The following is a 21,237-nucleotide window of genomic DNA, read 5'->3' as shown; positions in this document are numbered from 1 at the left end:
CTGAGCTTCGTTACTATCTTAACTTTTATCTTAACTTTTGCTTGACTCTTTTATTTCATTAGTAACCTTAGATTTTCAAAACTCATAATATTCCTTGTTCAACTAGGCTCCCACTGTATACCTCTTAGAGATTTCCTACCTTTTGCAAAATCTGTTTCCACATTCTAAAATTATAACATAGTGCTTGGTAATAAAAATAACTTGTGGATATGAATAGGTTTCTCTTGGTCCCTCATGCCGCTAGCGCTTTTTGCCAAAACCTCTCTCCTTCCAAAAATAATAGATCATATGCACTTCCAGTTATATAAATCATTAGATATCTTTAAGAAATGACATGCCTTACATAAAACCATTATTTAATGTAGTGAAAATGTAGTGAATTTCACAATCTATTTTAAATGCAGATATTGCATGATTTGATTTCATTTATGCTCCAGCTTACATTAATTATATAATTGCTGCAACTTATTTGAGCTAGATTCGGAATCTTTTTTACCATATGTTGAAACTTGCATAAACTTTAAGTGCATACCAAGGAATGGAGCTCCAAGACACATTCAGCTAATTCAGTGGATTAAATCCAGTTTTACCCTTGCTCTTGGTGATCCAACAGAAGCCTTCTGGCAGAAGGGAACCATGAGGCAGTTCCCCCCCGCTCCTTTGCCAGATAGCGAAACACACCACTTCTTTGTTGTTTTGAAGGAGTAGATCTTTGAGGGGCTGTAGTGAGAAAGGGGAACCAGTGAAAATTGCCTCCTCTTCCATTATCAGACAAAGGGCATAACTGGACCCAATCTAATATGTTTCTGATTGATTGATTGATTAGGTTCTATTTTTTTTTTAAAAAAAATGCCTCTATTGACAGTGGTACCTCAGTTTAAGAACAGTCCTGTTGATGAACTATTCGGTATACAAACTCCACAAAACCAGAAGTAGTTAGCGAACTTTACCTCATTCTACGAATGGAATCCGAGTGGTGGAAGGGCACTGGCGGTGGGAGGCCTCACTAGGGAAAGTGTGCCTCGGTTTAAGAACGGCTTTGGTTTAAGAACAGACTTCCAGAACTGATTAAGTTTGTAAACCAAGGTACCACTGTAGTAGGTTTTCAGGAGAAGGCTGCTTCTCTTAGCATGCATCTGTGTTACTTTATTTATGCAAAGAAACCAGAGGCAAATTAATGGTGTTTCCCCACCACCTCTTAATTTTGGAACTAAATGCTTCAAGCAAAGGTGATACTAGCCCAGTCCCATTCATATTCATGAAATGCTTTCATAAAGTTCTCTAATCTAGGTGGAAGAGAGTCTCTTCCTAATTGCTAGCACGTTGAGGGAAAAGTCTTACAAGTTAACAGATCTAAGTTTGTTTATTTTCTAAAACTGATGGCTAAATATTGATTCAGGCATCTTTTTTTACTAAGGAAAAATGTTTTACTTGTGGATTGGTTTACAATCCTTAACTGGCTTACAGGAATGTTGAGTGTTAAGTATTCAGTGCTGTTACTTGTAGAAATGCTTTGAAAGCGTTTGGCTAATCTTAGGTCATCAAACATTTTCCCGCCCCCTTTCTTCTTCTTTTAGGGAACAGTCAACGGTGTGCTGCTAGTGACGCCAAATAATATAATGTTTGATCCACATAAAATGGATCCATTGGTTCAAGAGAATGGTTGTGAAGACTATGGCATCATGTGTCCAATGGAAGAAGTGATGTCAGCTGCTATGTATAAAGATATTGTAGATGGCAAAGTAAAGGATTCATTACCCATGTAAGATAAATTAGATTTTCTCTCTCTCTGTGTGTGTATGTGTATAAATAGATTTTTATAGATACAAAGTTTGCTTTTAAACTGCATGGTAGTGGTTTCTATGTCATCTTACAAATTCTTTTATTCAAAATTTAAGGCAACAAAAAGTACATGACAGGCTCTAGCTTTTGTTTATGTGATGTATGTTCTCTTTCCAACTTCAGCACAGCCTTTTCCCTTTTTGCATCAATGATGAGTGTGGGAAAAGCCAGTATCTTAATGCTGACTAGCTTAATTTTTCTTAAATTCAGAGTCATTAAAATTCAACATTTAGGAAGAGGTAATCAGTATAAATTATACACAGTGGTTCATATTGTTCACCTTTTGTTACGTTTGTCTCTAATAATAAGATGACTTTTACAGAGAAAAAGAGCTGATCTCTCCCCCCGCCCTTCCTTCAAGAAAGTGTTCCTTTTTGTTGTTTTTAGCTTAGTTGTGAAGATAATGTTCCTGGCTTTGTTTGCTTCCCCCACTGAACAAAAGAATTAGTTTCAGTTCAATTCAAGCGGAGTTGAAAACATGTTTTACTTCATGGCTTTTTGAAACGTACCCTACAAAAGTTTTCCATGTCACTTGATTATCAGATTGAGTACAATCCTTGCAAATTCTGAAAGTAGCACATCTCTGAATAATAATGTTGTAGGTAAGCTAAAAACGTGCAGGGAATATTAGATGCATGTGCTTTTTTATTTAATAGAAAATTAAAGTCAAGTTATTCTCTTGGGATTTAAATATGTTATTAGTGGAAATATTTTCTATGCTTTTGGTGTCTTAGGAACCCGAAGAACAGAGTTTAGACAATAGTTCTCAAGTTAAGATGCTGTAAGATTTTGCTAAATGCTGTATTTTTCGCCCTATAGGGTGCACCAGCCCATAGGGCACACCTAGTTTTTTTTTTGGGGGGGGGGGGGGAATAAAGAATTTTTTTATCCCCCCCCCCCAGGCACGGGGCTGGGGCGGGGGAAGCCCGAGCTTCCCCCAACCACAGCTCCCAGAACAGGCTTGCGGATATCTGCCCGAAGCCCAGGGTGCGCTGCTCAGCGCGCCCCAGGCTTCGGTATGCAGGCTGCTATCCGCAAGCCTAGGCAGCCCGGCGGGAACTCCCGCCGGGCTCCCAAGGCTTGCGGATAGCTTCCTGAAGCCTGGAGAGCGAGAGGGGTTGCCCCTCTCGCTCTCCAGGCTTCAGCGAAGGCCTGCATTCGCCCCATAGGATGAACACACATTTCCCCTTCATTTTTGGAGGGGGAAAAGTGCGTCCTATAGGGCGAAAAATACGGTATTTGCTCTGTGCCACTTGCCACTTTCATAGCCTTTGAAATAAGACTTAATTAGGTTCTATGTTTATGTACTTTTAAAAAGCGAGGGAGATAAAAGTGTGTTGCCCCATCTTATGTCTTCCATCTCCCATTTGCTCTTAAGAGTAGAAATACCTGTGATATCCCAACCAGGTTTTTTCTGCTATTGCTGAAGCTTAATCCCTTCTCTCTTATGTATTTTACAATTATTTATCTTTATATTTCCACCAACTTCCACTAATCAGCTATACACTTTTAACTAGTATTGGTTGCAGTTGAATGCTTTCCCCCCCTGCAAAATATTTAAGAAGATTAATCTTTTTCAGTTAAACGTGAAAAAAATTGCTCTGCCCCTGATTCTCCCCTCTTCCCACCACCATTTGGGAATACTGTGTCAGGAATGATATCTGAGTCATACTCATAACTGAAAGTAAACAGATTAAGGGTCTGTTGATTTCAAAGAGTATACTTGAATTATAACTACTATTGGATACCACCCCTAGGTTTTTCACATACTTCTGGTTTTCAATGCTGGCATAAAATCTTTCTCAGTTCATCTTGGAATTGTGATTAAAACAGATGTTATGTGATTCCCTACTCCAGTAGGATACCTAAGGTCACTTAGTTCTATTATGCCGTAAGTTTGTTTCATGATCTGATCCTAAGACTCCATGCTTTATCACTTAATATTGGGAAAGAAGTTTAGTTCAGCAGATAATGATGTTCTAGCAGTATGATTATTAGGTTGCTTTTATAGGATATTTTGAGTTCTGCCAACTGATTTAGTGGCAGAACAGACTCAGTAACGGAAACAAATATAAAAGTATTTAATGATTAGAGATACTCAGAAAAATAAATACTTATCACCACACTAGAACTTTCTCCAATCATATTATGGGAAGCAAACAGATAAATTTGGTCTCATAGTGAAACCTGTTGCACTGTTTCAGGGGAAATCCCTAGCTCCTCTCTTGGGCTTTAAGCTTAGTGGAGGGAGGAGGATTCCGTTCAATAGGAAAATGAGCCTGTATCTCTCTTCAGGCCATTTCTCAGGAGGAAGGGCAGGGTATAGCTTTGGTTTTGTGTTTGCCCAAAGCCTTTCAGACACAGGCAAGCCCATGTGCCTTCCTTTGGATGTTGCTCTTTGAAGTGGTGGGGGATAAAGAGTGCTGCAGTCTTTCTTAGTAAAGTTTTTAATGTGTTTTCTGAGCTTTGTTGAATAATTTTATTTACTTTCAAGAGTAAAAAATGGTTTGGCATCAAGAAATACTTTAATAGTAAAATGTTTCTGCCTATATAAAGCTGAAAAGAAGAAAGAGAAACGGTTTTGCATCTTCTTATCTTCAGCATCACGTCAGCATTGTTATTTTTCATTTGAACATTTGTATTCAGTTTTATAATATACTGTTTTAACAAGATGTCAGTCCGTTTTGTATTTGCAGTTGTAATATAATGTGTTTATCACTGTGGTATAGAATATCTCTTTCCGATCATCAACTTCTTGCCTCATTTTAAAATACTGGATTCATGGTACTTTGTACAAAAAATGGTTTGTTTAAATGTTTGTTTAAACCAGGGATGTCCAACTCCCAAGAGATTGCGATCTACTCACAGGGGAAAAAATGGCAGTGATCTACCCCTTTTGGGGGGGAGGTTTCAGGCCAAAGTTGTTCAGCTTTTTTTAGGGAGGACAGTTCCGTTTTTGGGGGGTTCTGGCCAAAACCTCCCAGGGATCGACCAGTCAATCCTTGGTTGGACATCCTTGGTTTAAACCATTTATTGTGCAAAATTCAGAACTGGAGAAGATGGAATTGCATCTATTCCAACTTCTCAAATGTTTATAACCATCAAATAAACAAGAGGGATAGCTCAGTAGGTAGAGCATTAATCTCAGGGTTGCGCTTAAATATAAGGCGTGTCTGGTCCCATCCATCTGCCATAAAGCAAGAAGCTAATCAGGTACATTGTGGAATTGAGTTTGATGGAGAGTCATATGCAATAAGCCTCTCAACTTACACAATTAAAATGTGGCTAGTAAAAACATAGGTGTTGTCTAGCTTATTAGATTATAACATAAAGCTCCCCCCCTTTTTCCCCCCTTTTCTTTTAGTGATGTGGATCAATTGTCTGTAAAAGATCTCTACCATTTCAGGAAAATCGCAAGAAGCAGTACTGATGAAATGGACTCAAGGATGCGAGATACAGGGAATGATAGTGCCAGCACTGCTCCGAGGAGCACAGAGGAGTCTCTTTCGGAAGATGTGTTCACTGAATCAGAACTCTCTCCAATAAGGGAGGAGCTTGTTTCTTCGGATGAACTTCGGCAAGACAAATCTTCTGGAGCCTCATCAGAATCTGTCCAAACAGTAAATCAGACTGCTACAGAACATGTAACGGCTATTTCAGACTCTGCCAATGTACTTGGTAACGTAAACTCCAGTCTAGAACATCCTTTGAATGACGGCAGCAAGTCTGTTAGCGATACTGTGGGTTCAGAATCGGCAGACTCAACACTAAAAGAAGTACAAGACACTGTAGAGGGAACTACTGCTGATGCTCAAGAGACACCACATGGCACAGATCAGGAAAATGTACCAGAAGGTGAGGAGTGTTTGCATTCTGAAGAAAATGGTTCTAAAAGGGATGCTACAAATAAGGGGCAACTTGTGAAAGAGCCAACTCAAGATTCTGAGACAGATATTGATATGCTGCGGAAACTTTGGAAGAGCCATACTATGCAACAAACTAAACAACAAAGGGATAACATGCACCAAGATGCACATAAGGAAATGAAGCACAAAGTAGCAATAGCTGATGGAACAATAGAAGGTCAGTAAGTAAATATTAGAGTATAATATGTATATATTTTTAGCAGTGGTGTGGCTGGAAAATATAGCCCATTCCTATACCAGCTTAGTCCACTGACAGAGGAAGAGAAGTAGTTGTCATAGCTGGAAGAATTACTTACGCCTACATTAAAGATGATTAAATATAAATTTGTGTCATAAGTTTGTCTTTATTATTAAAAATACTTAAATGAACACAAAGTAGTTTTTATAGCATCTTGTTATTTGAGGTAACCTTATCACACATCATTGAATAGCTCCCGTTGTTAGTGATAAAACGTGTCTTGGAAGTATTTACCACGTTTGCATTCAGAACACAGTTTGTAGATTATGAGCAACAGGTATGCCAGTTAAGGAAACATTTAGCATTTTTCTCATGTAACATTGTTTGCGTGAAACACTTGGGGATCCTTTAATGGAAAGATGGAAGAGAAATGCTTTTAATAAATTAATTTTCTGAGAACAACAAATAGCTTTATCTAACATGGGTTTTCCCACAGACATCTGGTTGGCCATTGTGAGAACAGGATGCTGGACTAGATGGGCCACTGGCCTGATCCTGCAGGCACTGCTTATATTATTATGATCCCCGACCAATGGTCATGCTGACTGGGGATGATGAGAATTGGAGCCCAGCAACATGTAGAGGCCACCAAGTTCCCCACTGCTAATAGAAGATACTGTTATGTGCAGTGGGACCCTTAAAATTTATAACCCTTTTGTTTCAGACACAACAGTCACTTACTTGTTTTTGCCTAGCCATACTAGACATTAAAAATCATAAATAAAAAAGCCATACTAGAATAAAAGGCCATGCTAGACAATAAAAGGCCATACTAGAATAAAAGTCTCAACCTAAGTAGATAAGGTCAACTATTTATGATGGTAAACTTCCAAAGTGTAAAATCCATACCCACAACAATAATGAAAGCAGTAGCAAAAAGGTAATTCATTGTCCTAGCCAAAATATGTATTTACATGCAAAGCTGTTGGACATCTGTATTTCCAATGGAAAGGAATGCCATAAGAGAGAAGATGTTGCCCTGTGTCATACTACTGTGGCTTTTGATGGAATTACAGCCAGGCCATCTCCTGCAGCCCTTAAGGCCTGATCTGGTAGTGAGAAAGATGCTCTTTCAGGTACTTGGATTCCAATCCATATTGGGCTTATAGACCAAAGTCAGTTTTCAAAGGTTAGTTTTGGAAGAATGAAAGAGTGCACAAAGATAAAGTAATGAGGACAGTTCAGATAGAGAAGGAAAGCATTTAAAGGAGTTTCAATAGATGAAATGAGGAATCCTGTGAAAAGGGAGGGGGGAAGTATTTAAAAAGACAGACAGAAGATTTCAGGATACAGTACAAAGTGTTTGTAAGAAAAGAACACTGAGAAACTCAAGACACAATAATGGGTGAGTTCAAGCTGTGAGAAAAGAGAGCAACTGGAAAGGGTATACATATTTTTTGACTGAATGCAATAACCACAGGAACCGGAAGGGCACATTTAGGGGGAGAGGGGTTATCCAGCATGCAATTGCATAAAAGCAGAGAGATTTATAAGTTGTTGGCATCAGTCTGACTCAAGATACAATGGAGTGTGCCTCCGGGGGTGAAGTCAAACCACTGGAGAATCACAGCACCTACTTGTGGCTTCACAGACCAGTAACTCATAACTGCTGCCTCCCATGTTGCTTTTGCTGCATTAGTAAACTACCTGATCAAACTTGCCAAGAAAGACCTGACATTTAATATCGTCTTTAATGAAAGGTTCTCTAACGAAGGAGAAGAGAAGACATCGATTACACAAGTTCTTATGTCTCAGAGTTGGCAAGCCAATGAGAAAAACATTTGTATCACAGGCAAGTGCATCCATGCAACAATATGCACAGAGAGATAAGAAACATGAGTACTGGTTTGCTGTGCCGCAAGAAAGGTAAGATGGGAACGCTTTTCTGTAAATATAGCCATCATAAAGGAGTGCCTTGTCACTTTTCAGCTTAACAATTGCTGCTTTCTTTCAGTATACCAAACTATTTTCCTACCAGACTCTGAAAGTCTTCAGCTCATAGGAGCCAACTTGTAGGGGCCGAGGTCCATTTGACCCCTTAAATAAAATATTTGAGGGGCCACCCCCCAAAAAAAGTTAATGGGCATTGCCATTAAAATGATGTGTGCGCACCACATCTTGTGACCGATTATGCGAGGCAGGGCTTACCTGGGCTTCCCCAATATTATTGATGCCTGAGAAAGACACATTCTTAATTTATGGACTTCACTGTTGCAAGTTGTGCTGATGGCTTAAAATTTGTTTAGGCAAATTCATGGATAAGGTTTTCAGTGGCTACTAGTCAGTATGCCTGTAAACAATTGAAAGATGGCTCTTGATACTACTTGTTTTATTTAGGGATGAGTGACGAAAGAATGAAGTACAATACAATAGTTTTCCAGAAAAATTAGTAGTCCCTTTTATGCTTCTGAGTGATTGTATTCTAAATTTTCATTGGAATACATTATTAAAAATTGTAATGAACATTCACTCAAGTTCTTTCTTTTCAAAGAGAATAGTGTATAAGCAACAGTGGAAAGGTATTTGGAAGGAATTTGAAACATGTATAGGTCTTTGTAAGTTTGAAAGTTCAGTAACTGCTTTTCTCTTTTGCTCTCTGAAAGGACTGAGCATCTGTATGCCTTTTTTGTTCAGTGGAGTCCAGAAATATATACAGATACAGAGGAGATAAGTAGAGAGCCTGGGTTTATGGTGGTAAAAAAATTTGAGTCTGAAGCCAGTGAAGATTCAATTAATGAAGCATCTGCTAAGGAGTGGGAGGTAAGTGATTTTAAAGATTTCTTAATGACTGGAAGACCTAGCTTTTGTTTGAAAGATTTCAACTTTCTATATGAAGAATGTCCATGGGGGAAATATAAATTAGATGTTTTTTAATGCAATCTCTATTTTTAGGGTGCATTTTGAGCCAAACTACTGTTACATGCAGGTGTGTATATAACTTGTAGTCTGACTCTGTTTAAACTGGAAAAGCCATTTTGGAGAGAGGTAATTTGCAATCGGAGAAGGGAAAGCGTAAAACATTTTCCTTATCAGACTTTCATTCCCAGCAGCTTTTCTTCTCCATGAATTGCAAGCTTGTTGAGAAGGAATTGAGCCCACCCCACACTATTTTACTTATCTCAGTCACTTCCCACTCCTCACCCTGCTTCTTTTCCCAGTTTGAAAAGTTCCGTCAGATTACCATTACATTTGTTCATTGCTAAAGAAACCGATGAGCTTTTGGCTCAAACAGTTGCTACCTTGCAAAAGATATATGCCGTTTTGTACTGTTTTGCAAAAGGAAAAATAGACCTGCATGTTGATTTGTACATGTAATAAACCAAATGTTCGTGTTGCCCAGGCTTAGTTTCTGGTATAATGTATGTATGTATTTATGTAAATACCCTTAACATGTTATTTTAGTTGTGTGCTGGTGTCCTAAACACACGCACTTATGTACTCCATAATATTATGTGACTCAGTCTACGCTTGTTGTGCTCATGAAGACTTGCTTGGTTCATCTTTTGTAGATGTTGTAGATGTTCCAGTTGCTGGTCTTGATTCTAAACGTTACAGTGTGTTACTCCTGGATTGGCATCAGAATCTGCTGTATTTTTTTATTAGTTACGAAATCAAGGCAGGAAAATATGAGTGAATTTTAATGTGACATCTGTGCAGAAACAGATTACATATAAAATTAAGCACCTCTGGAATAGAAAACAATGAATTCTGCTTTATTGATTCTTTATTTAATGTACATTTGTTTTTCAGTATTTTGATATTGCCATTTTATGAATCTAAAATAGACTTAAAATAAAATTTCCATATAATAGGTCTATAGTTATATACTTTTTGTTATGGGAATTCAGTGATTACTGAGAGCGTTTCATGAACATCCTAGCAAAAGTCAGTTTGCAAAGGTTAATGCTTTTGGTCCATGCACTTTCTTTTCTGAGAGATCAGAATCTCTTATTAGCAGTCTTTTGAGATTCATTTTAAAAGGAAGGAGCATAAAAAGCAGAGGAAGTTATGGTTTGGACACTGAAATAATGAAAACTGAGTTGCTCTCTTGGAACGCAAGTGACCATTGTTATATCCATTTTTAGTATACTCTTCTGTTCTTACAGGAGCTTTCAGGACAAAGATTCCTGAAGTCAACCATTTCATGGCTTTCTTGCCAGCAGTAGGTTATTGCTACTGGAGGAGTATGCCTGTCTTTGATTTAGTCTGTGTAGTGAAACAGCAATATTAATTCCCTAGTGTGTGTGGGCAGTCTGTAAGTTACCTACTCAGATATTGCTGGTGTACAGCTGTAGATTGTTGAGAGGAAAAGACGCAGAAAAGCCTAGTGATGATCCTTTGCGTATCTGGTGTTAAAGGTAGAAATAGTTGAACAGTATTGTTGATGATAGACATTTTAATGCCTCTGTTACTCTTTAAGTGTTTTATGGGGTTTGGAGGTTTTGTGGGGGGTTTTCTGGTCTGGTTTTTTTTATTAAACTTATTCTAGAAAAAAAAAAGGCTGCTTTCAACTATGATGTCAGCAACATACAGTTCTGGGATAAATGATTTTGATGTACAGAACATTGGTTTTCTGGTCCCCAACTTTACCATTTACTGCTCGGTATATCAAGTCCATAGTTTATCTTGTAAATTCACCAAATTTACACTTCAGCACTTTCCAGATGGAAAAAGGGAAGAAGGACTTTAGTGATATATAACATTGATCAAAGCAGCATTTTACCCCTATAGAAAGGTACCAAATTACATCTTTACCATCTCTGGCTGCATTCCCACACACACTCACTGGAGTAAGCCTCGGTAAACACATGCATAGGTTTGTACTGTCAAGTCTTTTTTAAAAAAATAGGAATTCAACTGGAGTGCTTACTGCCGTTTGCAAGAGTGTGGTTTGTTAGTTTAACAGGTTTGCGTGTGATATACATACAGTAACGCAAACTTTTTTTAAAAAAAAAATTCAATTTTGTGTAAGACAATTAACAAATGTGCATGCATTGCCTATTTCAACACAAAATTACTAATACATGATGCTGGTGGGTGAGGTAAATAGTAAAAAGGTGAATGACTGTAAGCTTGTTGGAACTGTCTTTCCAATGCAAATACCTGTTCAGATTGTTTTCTGTTTAACATCAGATGCGATATATTTTTCTACATAGGAGGAGCCACTAACTTATGGACTGCCCCTCCTGCCAGCACAATACAACTTCTCTCTCTCTTTTTAAAATTATATTTATTAAATTTTCCATTTTAACAATCCAATCAAACCACATCATATATTCCAAATTATACATATTATTCAATAATCAAACAATTCAAATATAATGCCAAATTATAAGAAAAATTCGGGGGGACTTCACCGTGCTCCAAGGTTGGTATACAACAATACAACTTTTCTCAATGCAACCCTTGAGAGAAGGTCACCTGCATTACAGTTTCTAGCGCAGGCCCTCCAGTTCCAGTAACACCTGCACACTAACCTAAAAATAAATAAATAACCTGCAAAAGGTATTTCTAAGCTGCAGTAGAATAAATCTTCTTGACCTGTGTCCAGTTCTATTGGAAGCTGTTTTGAAGAAACCACATCCTGTATTGATACAAATAGCAGGTGTAATGCTTATTGAAAATATTAGGATTTGGATGCTTTCCAATATTTGGACTAATTCCCGTTACTAATAAACCGTGAAACTTTCCCCCACCTTTCTTTAATAAGCCTTGAAATAAGATTCTGCAGTCTCTAAATACTGTTTTTAGTTTGTTCTCTTTACATTCATCTTCATGGCTCTGAGAATTCAAATGCCCTGCAAGTCCCCCTGCGTGTTATGTCAAAGTTAAAGGTATCAAGGTCAAAATAACTTTTGACAAGAGGCAGGATTTATTTTTTTTAATGCGCATGTGTAGGTTGTAAACCATTCATTGTCATATATCAATTTTGAGGGCAAAGTTGACATTTAAAAAGAGTGTAAGCCTTGTAAGATGACATGTTGTCATAACAGTCAACTTCATATTATTGCTCTCCCTAGGTGTACTGCTACATATGATTGTGTTTGCGAGAGACAAATCAAATACTTTTTTCATACTACACTGATTTAAATATTCCTATAAAGCACCTGGCAGCACTTGGCAGAACTGTCACCTGACAGCAGCCATTATATCAACCTCCCTCAGCAGCCACTTTGCAGTACCTATTATATCAGGCTGTGACTGAGGACAGAAGAGAAGGGATTCAGGTGGTCTCTCCTGGTGCAGTTGAGAGGCCACCAACTTTTGGTTTCTCCTCTTGAGCTTTTTTCACTCCAGCTGGTCATTAGAAGAATTTGAAACTACAGTACTGTAAAAACTAAATTCTTAGTTTCTTCCTCTCAGTTTGTGTTCCCTTTTTAGTGATTCTTCCTAACAACTTTGCTACCTATCCTGTATCAAGGGAATAGCAAAATACACAAATCATTTCAAGGTGCATTGCACACAGCTGAAATAACTTGGCATCTGTAATCCTGAACTAGCTTTTGTAACAAACTAGAACAAAATAACTTCCCCCAGAGGCCCATATGTTATCATCAATTTGAGATTAGCCATGTTGAAATATGCATCATGATGTTTTTGTAAAAACAATGTAGGTTTTGTAAATAAAGACTACTAACACTAGTGGAACATTAGTATGTGGCTCTTGCCTGTAACCTGATGATAGAAGTTACCTTTACATAAGAAGATAAGAGCCCTGCTGATTCAGATCAAAGGTCCGTCTAGTCCAGCAACCTGTTCTCACACCAGATACCCATGGAAAGCCCAGAACCACAAATAGTGTTCTCATCAACTGGTATTCAAAAGCACTTGTTTCTGACAGTGGAGATAGAATATAGCCAGCCTTCATGACTTTGTCTAATCTTCTTTTAAAGCCATCCAAACTGCTGCTCAGGGCCCCTTTAGGAAGAAGGCCAATAGATATAGATATGGTAAATAAAATACCATATATACTCGAGTATGAGCCAACTTTTTCAGCATTTTTAATACTGAAAATGCCCCCTTGGCTTATACTTGAGTGAGGGTCCTTTCGGGCTGCTCCTTCCTCCTCCGCCGCCTTTGCCGCTGTTGGTGGAGGAGGAGGAACGAGCAGCCCAAAAGCAGCCCTTTTGGGCTGCTTGTTATTCCTCCGCTGCTGCCGCCACCACCAGGTTTGTGGTGTGGTGAACTGGCTTATACTTGAGTCAATAAGTTTTCCCAGTTTTTTGTGCTAAAATTAGGTGCCTCGGTTTATATTCGTGTCAGCTTATACTCAAGTATATATGGTAAGTTGTGGGCCACCAGTGCATCTTGTGAGAGTGAATTCTTAACTCCCTAGCTCAGGGTTGCCAAACCTTTTGGACTAGTAGGCACATTTCAATTTTCCGAGTGTACTGGGGGTGCCAGTCACCGCCACAGGGAAGATGTGGTATAATGCAGGATGGCTCCCATAGGCAGTGTGGCATAACACAGAAATGGAGAGACAGACACCCCGAACAACTTTATGCTTCACAAGGGAAGTCAGCTATGTCTTGCTTGACCTGGTTATGGGGAACACGCACACAGTGATGCTGTTGCTATCCAATAACAGCCTGTTTGCACCGCATGCACCTTTCAGCTCTTTCTGTCATCCTTCCAATTTTGAATTCATTGTACAGATGATGCTTTCCAGTCAGGATTGTCTGACAGGAAGGTGATCAGGTTTTTCCATCTAATCTTCATCTACAAAGCCAGCAAAATACCTGCCAAGATGGGTGTGTAGAGAAAAAGCCTGTATATTGCAGGACCTCAGGCTAGCTAGGAAAGTCTATAACACTCTGCCTCTGAGGAAAGATTGTGAAATGTAAGGGGCGTGTGGCAGACCAGAGCATAGCACGTCTTGTCTCTTCTCTCCACATGCAGGGAAAGGAGGAGAATATACATATTTTCCACGTAGCAACCAAAGCTAATTTATGTGAGTAGGTTTGTCATTGCACAATTTAAATTATTTCATATGAAATAAAGAAATGTACCTAGGGAATTTGCTGTAGTGCAAAGGTTTGAGTTGTGTGGTGACTTAAATCCTTTGTTCACCTGTCTATATTTTTCACCCTGTCCAGCAATCTGGGGAAACCCCAGCTGCAGATGAAACGTACTGGGTGGCATCAGACAATTATTATTATTATTATTATTATTATTATTATTATTATTATTATTATTGCCTAACTGTTGTTGTAAGGCCAAAATGCGCTTCATTTCCGTGAACAAAGAACATGATACATTGTTTAAATAGGGTTTTGTATAAAATCTGTGCTGCTCCTGTAATAATTTTTTTATCGGTACAAATCTTGCTTGTGCCCCTTCAACTAGACATCTTTATAAACATTATCGGGATGTGGGAAGGTACACTTCCTATGCTGCGTAATTCTTTTTCAAGGCTTGTACAGGCGTATTATCACTTTCTTCGTAGATGTTTAAGCTAGAGTAATGTGTGAAACTGCTACTTTGTGAAACATTTTTGTAGTACTATTATATGTTACTGCATACACAGACTGTATACTGCCTATACAATCAGTTTTCATGGGGTATACTATGTGTGTCTGTGAAACTGAGTTACAGGGTGTGCTTAATATACATGTTTGTGTCTGTAATGCTTTACTTCTAGTCTCAGGTGCCCAAGGATCCCCACCCCTCAAAATATTTCAAAATGTTAATATTGATGGCACTGTTACTTCCATTTACACCTGAGAAACCTGGGGTTCAGGTTATCCCATGAGACACTGCCCAGTTGTCTACCTACATGCATAGAACTCCCTCTTTCCCTTTTGATACTTCTCAACTACACAATTGTATCAGACAGAACATCTGAGATGGTTGGCTAGCATACTTTCAGCAATGTGTGTTATTTAAAAACATATTTTTCTGCAAAGATTTAAGTGCAAAATGTCAATCAGATTTCTTCCAGAAAAGTTGTGATCACAAAAAAGAACATGTGTAGCTTATTAAAATTAGTTAACTGAAACAAATGGCAGTTTTCATTTTATGTATTTAATTGTGGGTTAACACTGTTCTTGAAGAGATGCAGTTCTGTTTTGACATAATTCTTACTAGATTCTAAAATACTGTTCTGTCTCTTTAAACTATTCAGCCTTTTGAGCACTTTAGTGCACTACAACCTCCCTTGAATATAGAAACATTCCTGTTGTTCATTCACAAGGCAAGACACACCCCAGTGGATGCATACTATTCACCGATTAGCTTTCTGTCCTGTCAGTCAGTTGTCTGTGACTAGCACGTTATTCTGTCTTCTAGCAAGACTCTTCTGTGCCTGGAATTGAAAGCAGGTAGAGAGAATGTTGTGTGGAAATCCTTCTGTAAAGCTAAAATTGCTTTAATTTATTTTTCCAAGGGAAATGAGTCGTTTCTGGTATGGCAAGAAAGGAAGAAAGCACCATTCAATGAAAAATAAATATACCCTGGTAATTCCTTTGAGAAATATTTTATTGATGTTTTGGCCGTCATTTTGATGATGATACCATGGCAAACTAGCAGTAGTTCCTGCTTTATTAATTCTAAGATTACCAGCAGAATTTTAAATTTTAGATAATTGTTGCCTTACAAAGATACTGTAATTCTGAACAGTACAATATTTACTTAATAGTTGAAGTTTGCAACCTGAGCATAATGCTTTAAAGTGATTTGGGTTAAACATAGAATGTAGCAATTTGTTGTAGGCATTGAGGGAAAATGCCTTTTAGGAAGTTTGTTATAGCAACTTGCTTGTTCTTGTGTATTTTAGCTAAAGATTATTTACAAACCATAGCATTAATCTAAAAATACGCACGCTTTTCCAAATGTTAAATATGAGGTTTGAATAATTGTATCCCAAGACCTTGTATTGAATCTGAAATCCAGTGTGCAGAAGTTAGCTTATTTTTATTTTATCTTTATTTTATATGTTAGTATTTTGAAAATGACTTGTAGGAAGCAATTAGTGCTACTGAAGTTGTTGGGTTTTCTTTTAATAAAATGGAGGATAGTCACTATGTGTCTGGCTTGTCACTGTAGCTCAGTGAGTCCCTTGTGTAACTGCCAGAAACAGGAAGCAAGGAACTGCATGTGGAATACTCGAGAGAAGTTCTGTAACCAAGTGCATTATAAAAGCATGGATTTTCTGCTTGTAGTTGCAAGGCTACTTTCTGCAGAACTTACTGTGACTTGTATAAACTAATTCGTCTTTCAGGAGGGAGGAGTATTTCCTCACAGTAAGCAGTTGCTAACTGGAATTGTACTTCGTGCCAAATTCTATATTTCTATGTTTGTCATAGTGGTATTTCATGATATACTGATTTAAGAATCTGAAAGTGGAAAATGGGACTAATTAAGGCATGGGGGGGGGAACATACCACATTTTTTCTGTGTCCTGGTAATTGCATCAGTTTCGATCCTTTCTGTTTTGTTCATATAGGAAAGAAAATAATAATGATCTGACATTAGGGTTGGGGTCTGGGCATATTTTTAGGCACTGTCATTTGCATTCTATTCTCTTTGTTTAGAGACAGACATAATATAATACATGTAATGTAATTGGAAATGATGAATGGAAAATGGTGACTTATCTATGGGGAGAAACTTCGCATGCAGGTATAGAAATCATACTTTGACATTGTTTTTCTGGCTTGTACATCTCTTTCTGAGATAAGATGTCTCCCTTACCAAACATTTTGACACATAATTAAAGGTAAAGCTCCTTTAAGTCTTACATCAAGTTGAGGCCTGTCATCTCACTCTCACAATGCTCTAAAAACCAGAGTTTGTAAAATGTGAGTAGCGGCCTCAAAGCACTAAATATGTGAGATAGCACAATAAAGAGAAAGTGCTAGGGTGGGTATAAGAATGCTGCCTGGAATCCTTTACATAGCTGAGATGTTTCTCTGGATTTGCACGGGATGGTGGTAAAAAAACTAAATGATTGCATTCAATTCTGAATGTATTTGTGTGGTGTCATTTGAGATTATTGCAGTGCAGCACCAGAACAGAGTTCTTTCTGTAGGCTGTCTGAAAGTTACCCTCCTTTAATCAAAAATTATTTTATTTAATTCTGAAGTTACTTGAAACAGCATTTTAGGGGTGTTGATTTTAAAATGTGTACCGTATTAGCTATTTTGAATCATTGTCCTTCTTTCTGTATTCTTAGTTAACTCTAATTGTTTTCACTGGTTGAGTACATCCTCATTTAACTCCTGGTACTTGAACACGGGTGGCGCTGTGGTTTAAGCCACTGAGCCTCTTGGGCTTGCTGATCAGAAGGTTGGCAGTTCGAATCCGCATGACGGGGTGAGCTCCCATTGCTCTGTTTCAGCTTCTGCCAACCTAGCAGTTCGAAAGCAGACCAGTGCAAATAGGTACCGCTGTGGCAGGAAGGTAAACGGCGTTTTCGTGTGCTCTGGCTTCCGTCATGGTGTTCCATTGTGTCAGAAGCAGTTTAGTCATGCTGGCCACATGTCTGTGGACAAACGCTGGCTCACTCAGCCTAGCCTAAAAAGTGAGATGAGTGCCGCACCCCATAGTCGCATATGACTGGACTTAACCATCCAGGGATCATATACCTTTACCTTACCTGCTTGAACAAATCTGTAAAATGTTCACCGTGATTGCATAGATGATTGCATGAACTTTCCCAACCCCTTCTGCCCTTACATGTGACCATTTCTAACATGGATTAAAATGAAATTTGGTATGCTCTTAATTTCAGTTTGGGGATCCAGACTTCACCTGCCATTGTAACCATTTCCCCCAAAGGCTAGCTGTGTGACATCTTGGATGAGGTTTTGACAACATGCTACCTGTGCAAATATGTGAAGAAGGTGAAGTACCCTGGAGAAATCTGGAGGGAGGAGAACTAGATTTTTTTCTGTGCCCCCTATTCCCTCCTCCAAAGCAAGGGAGCTAAATTCTTCCCTTGGATTTTTTCCTATTTTTCTGGAACTTCTGGAACTTCACATATCTACACCTGCAGGCTTGTGTGTATGTGTGCCACAGTGCACAAGAGACTAGTTGCCTTTACTACTCAGTTCATGTTTGCACTGACTTGGTTTCTCCTACACTGAAAGCACTTCCTCGAGCATCTCCAGATTTCATTGAATGCAAGGATTGAGCACCCATCCTCCCTTCTGTTCCTAGCAGAGGAGAAGTGCAAAGAGCTTAACCGTTGTGAGCTAGCACAGTGGCGCCTACATATATGTCTTTTTATGAAGGGAGGCATGCTGTATTTATATGGGATTATGTCGCTTTCTGTGGCAGCATTTTGCATTATGCTATGGCCCATGGCTCAGCCATTTTGTGACTGGAACCCACAGCATCTTCTCAAAATTGCCCATGTTCCCACTGTCCAATAAAGCTTGGCAACCCTTGATAAAAAGGCTTAGAGTCCACTTTGTCAGGTATATTGAGTGCTATCCTAAGTTGGCAGCTATGCACACACATGTTTGTGGAAGAGGGATAAGGATGGAGAGAAAATCAAAATTCAAAAAGTGCAGGCAGACAGTTATGTGAAAGTTTTTTTAAAATGTATGTTTTTTAAAGGTCACTACATTGACCTTTCCAAAAGCAATACCATAAGACATCCTGGCATGGGTGGGTTGTAGGGGGGTACAAATGCAGACAGCCACTATCTTGATTCAGGCCACAGCTAATAGAATTGAAGTTCCTTATTTATTTTTTTATTTCATTTATTAAATTTGTATACCGCCCTTCATCCAAAGATCATAGGGATGTTTGCAACATAAAAATGAAAATAAGAGCGCAAAATACATAATAAAACAAAAACAGAAGAATATCTCCCCTTCCCACAAACACATTTAAAAGGGCATAGAACGTTATAGAGAAACTTTTTCCTGGCACCTAAATATATGAAATGAAGGCTCCAGGCAAGCCTCCTTGGGGAGAGCATTGCACAGATAAGTGACCTGGTTGCCAAATTCTGCGCCAGCGGAAGTTTCCAAACCATCTTCAGAGGCAGTCTTACAAATAACACATTGCAGTAATCTAACATAGAGGTTACCAGAGCATAGAGAACAGAAGGGAGGCTATCCCTGTCCAGATTGGGGTGCAGCTGGGCCACCAGCCCAAGCTGATGGAGGGCACTGCACCACTGAGGCCACCTGAACCTCAAACAACAGCAAAGAATCTATAAGTAACCCCAAGCTGTGTACCAGCTCCCTCAGAAAGGGGTGTAGCCCATGTAGGGGCAGGCAACCTCCCATCCATCCAGTCTAGGGAACCACCCACAGACAATGCCTCAGCCTTACCTGGATTGAGCTTCAGTTTGTTGGTTCTCATGCAGTCCATTAACGAGGCATTACAGTGGTTCAGCATATCCACTGCCACACCTACAGATGTAAAGGATAAGTAGAGCTGTGTGTCAGCAGAATGTTTCGGGTTTGTGAGAGGGTTTAATCACTGTCTAAGATGTTTGTAGAGAAACTGACAGAATACCATGTGGTTTCACCTGTAGCTCCCTGCTAAAACCATTCCAGTGTATCATGAGGAACAGGTGTTAATTAGGTTACCCATGCTTCTGTTATTAACACTGTTTTATGACTTAAGTATATATAAAGACCTATAACGTAATCCTGTGGCAAGCTTGCAAGCAGGAAATAGGCAATAGACCTTTTTTGTGGTTACCCAGATGCAGGCATTCAGAATCACGTTGCTGCCTCTGATCCTTGCAGGTAGCAAATACCTGTGATCACTAGCAGCTGTTGAAAGCCTTACCTTCTGTAAATTCTTCAAATTTTGTTCTGTTTTTATTTAGCTTTTTAAAAGTTTTATTTTATTCTATGTAAATGCTTAGAGATTTTTATATTGTGCAGTATATAAATTTTGTAAATGAATCTCTGTAATTCTATTTTAAAGCTCCTAAATTTGTGCCCATCGCCACATCTCCTGGCAGCAAATTTTACCATTCAACTATGTACTCTGTGATAAAATATTTCACTTTGTCCTGCTTCTCCCACTGTTTAGCTTCATTATAGTGAGAGAGAAATGCCTCCTCACTTTCTTTCTCTACAAGATGCATTATTTTATATTTCTGCTGTGTGTGTGCCACACAAACCTACAAAGCCCAAAATGTTGTATCCTTTCCTTGTAGGGCAGTTGTTCATGCTAGTGCTTGCATGCCAGTGGCTGGAAGGTCCAGAGGCATAAGTAGGCAGAGCAAAAGATGTTACTCTTACCTGTATACCAGACACATCCAACTCCCAAGAGACTGGCAGTGATCTACCCATTGTCATTGGAGGGAGTAGGAGCGTGCATTTTGGGGGGGATTGGCCAGGGTTGTTGAGCTTTTTTTGGCGGGAGGCGGGCACATTACTTGCCTTTGATCGACCAGGATCACCCAGGCGATCTACCTGTTGACCGGTTGGACACCGCCACTGTATACAATAGGCTGCATTCCAGCCACACCCAAGCCAGAGGCTTACAAATATGCACCCTCTCAAGGTATTATCATAGTTCACAGATACAGTCCAGTCAGGCGAAATTCTCTGGGGGGAGGGCATGGAGCAGGGCCAGTGAGGCATGTGGATGGCCTTGTGAGAGTCCTGAGGGCATGATAAGTACAGGGGCGTGTCTTTCAGCTGAGATTGTTGTATCCGACAAAGGAGCTCCTTTAGTGCTAGGACTTGTGTCTGTGCAACTGGACTCCCACACCCCCACTAATCTGCTCCAGGGGGCTGGGGAAAACTTGAGAACAAATTTGGAGGAGGTCGGCAGGGAGGGGAAGTTCCATTGTGCAACTGGAAGTTCCTTTGTTAACAGAATGACTTTGTTGGAAGCAGCCCAATTTGGGGGCGATATTAATAGCATTAACAGATTCTTTGGTAAACAGAAAACATAGAAATTAGATTAGTTTTCTTTTTTTCATGAAAACAGGCAGCATTTTTAAAGAAGACTGTTTCTAATATATTAGAAGTTTCTAATGTACTGCATATGAATTCCCATAATCCAATCTTTGGTGTGAGATTCCAGAAACATCCTTAAAGTTGGATGGAGCCAATCAGCCTCCCCGGTACTATTGTGCAGTGGGATTGACACTGCAGTTAGTTGCTTTAAGATCTACAGCTGCTGTATTATAACGAACAAGAAAAAGTTAAGCTTACTGAGAGTTCTGGCTAGATTCCATCACTTTGGTTCATTTAAAAAAAAATAATCTATATATTCTGTTTTATAGTTACATAATTGCTTACTCTTCTA

The 21,237-nt window shown here is 39.0% G+C and overlaps 1 protein-coding gene across 15 annotated transcripts in view; it reads left to right on the top strand.

Moving 5' to 3' along the window:
• Window positions 1-21,237, top strand: part of OXR1 (oxidation resistance 1) — a 232,790-nt gene that overhangs the window by 197,576 nt on the left and 13,977 nt on the right. For 9 of the 15 annotated variants that reach the window (XM_083450506.1, XM_083450502.1, XM_083450505.1 and 6 more), the window contains 4 exons: window positions 1,578-1,762; window positions 5,207-5,925; window positions 7,707-7,872; window positions 8,610-8,766. In XM_083450506.1, the coding sequence (XP_083306632.1) occupies window positions 1,578-1,762; window positions 5,207-5,925; window positions 7,707-7,872; window positions 8,610-8,766 (1,227 nt within the window). Of the gene's footprint in view, window positions 1-1,577; window positions 1,763-5,206; window positions 5,926-7,706; window positions 7,873-8,609; window positions 8,767-15,300; window positions 15,462-21,237 lie in introns of those variants that run through there. The other 6 variants (XM_083450508.1, XM_083450503.1, XM_083450498.1 and 3 more) reach the window with 3 other exon arrangements.

The sequence above is a fragment of the Podarcis tiliguerta genome, assembly GCF_965153285.1.
Source record: "Podarcis tiliguerta genome assembly, chromosome: 7".
NCBI lineage: Eukaryota > Metazoa > Chordata > Lepidosauria > Squamata > Lacertidae > Podarcis > Podarcis tiliguerta.
Note: the sequence above shows the minus strand (reverse complement) of the source record. Positions and strands in the feature narration are given on the sequence as shown.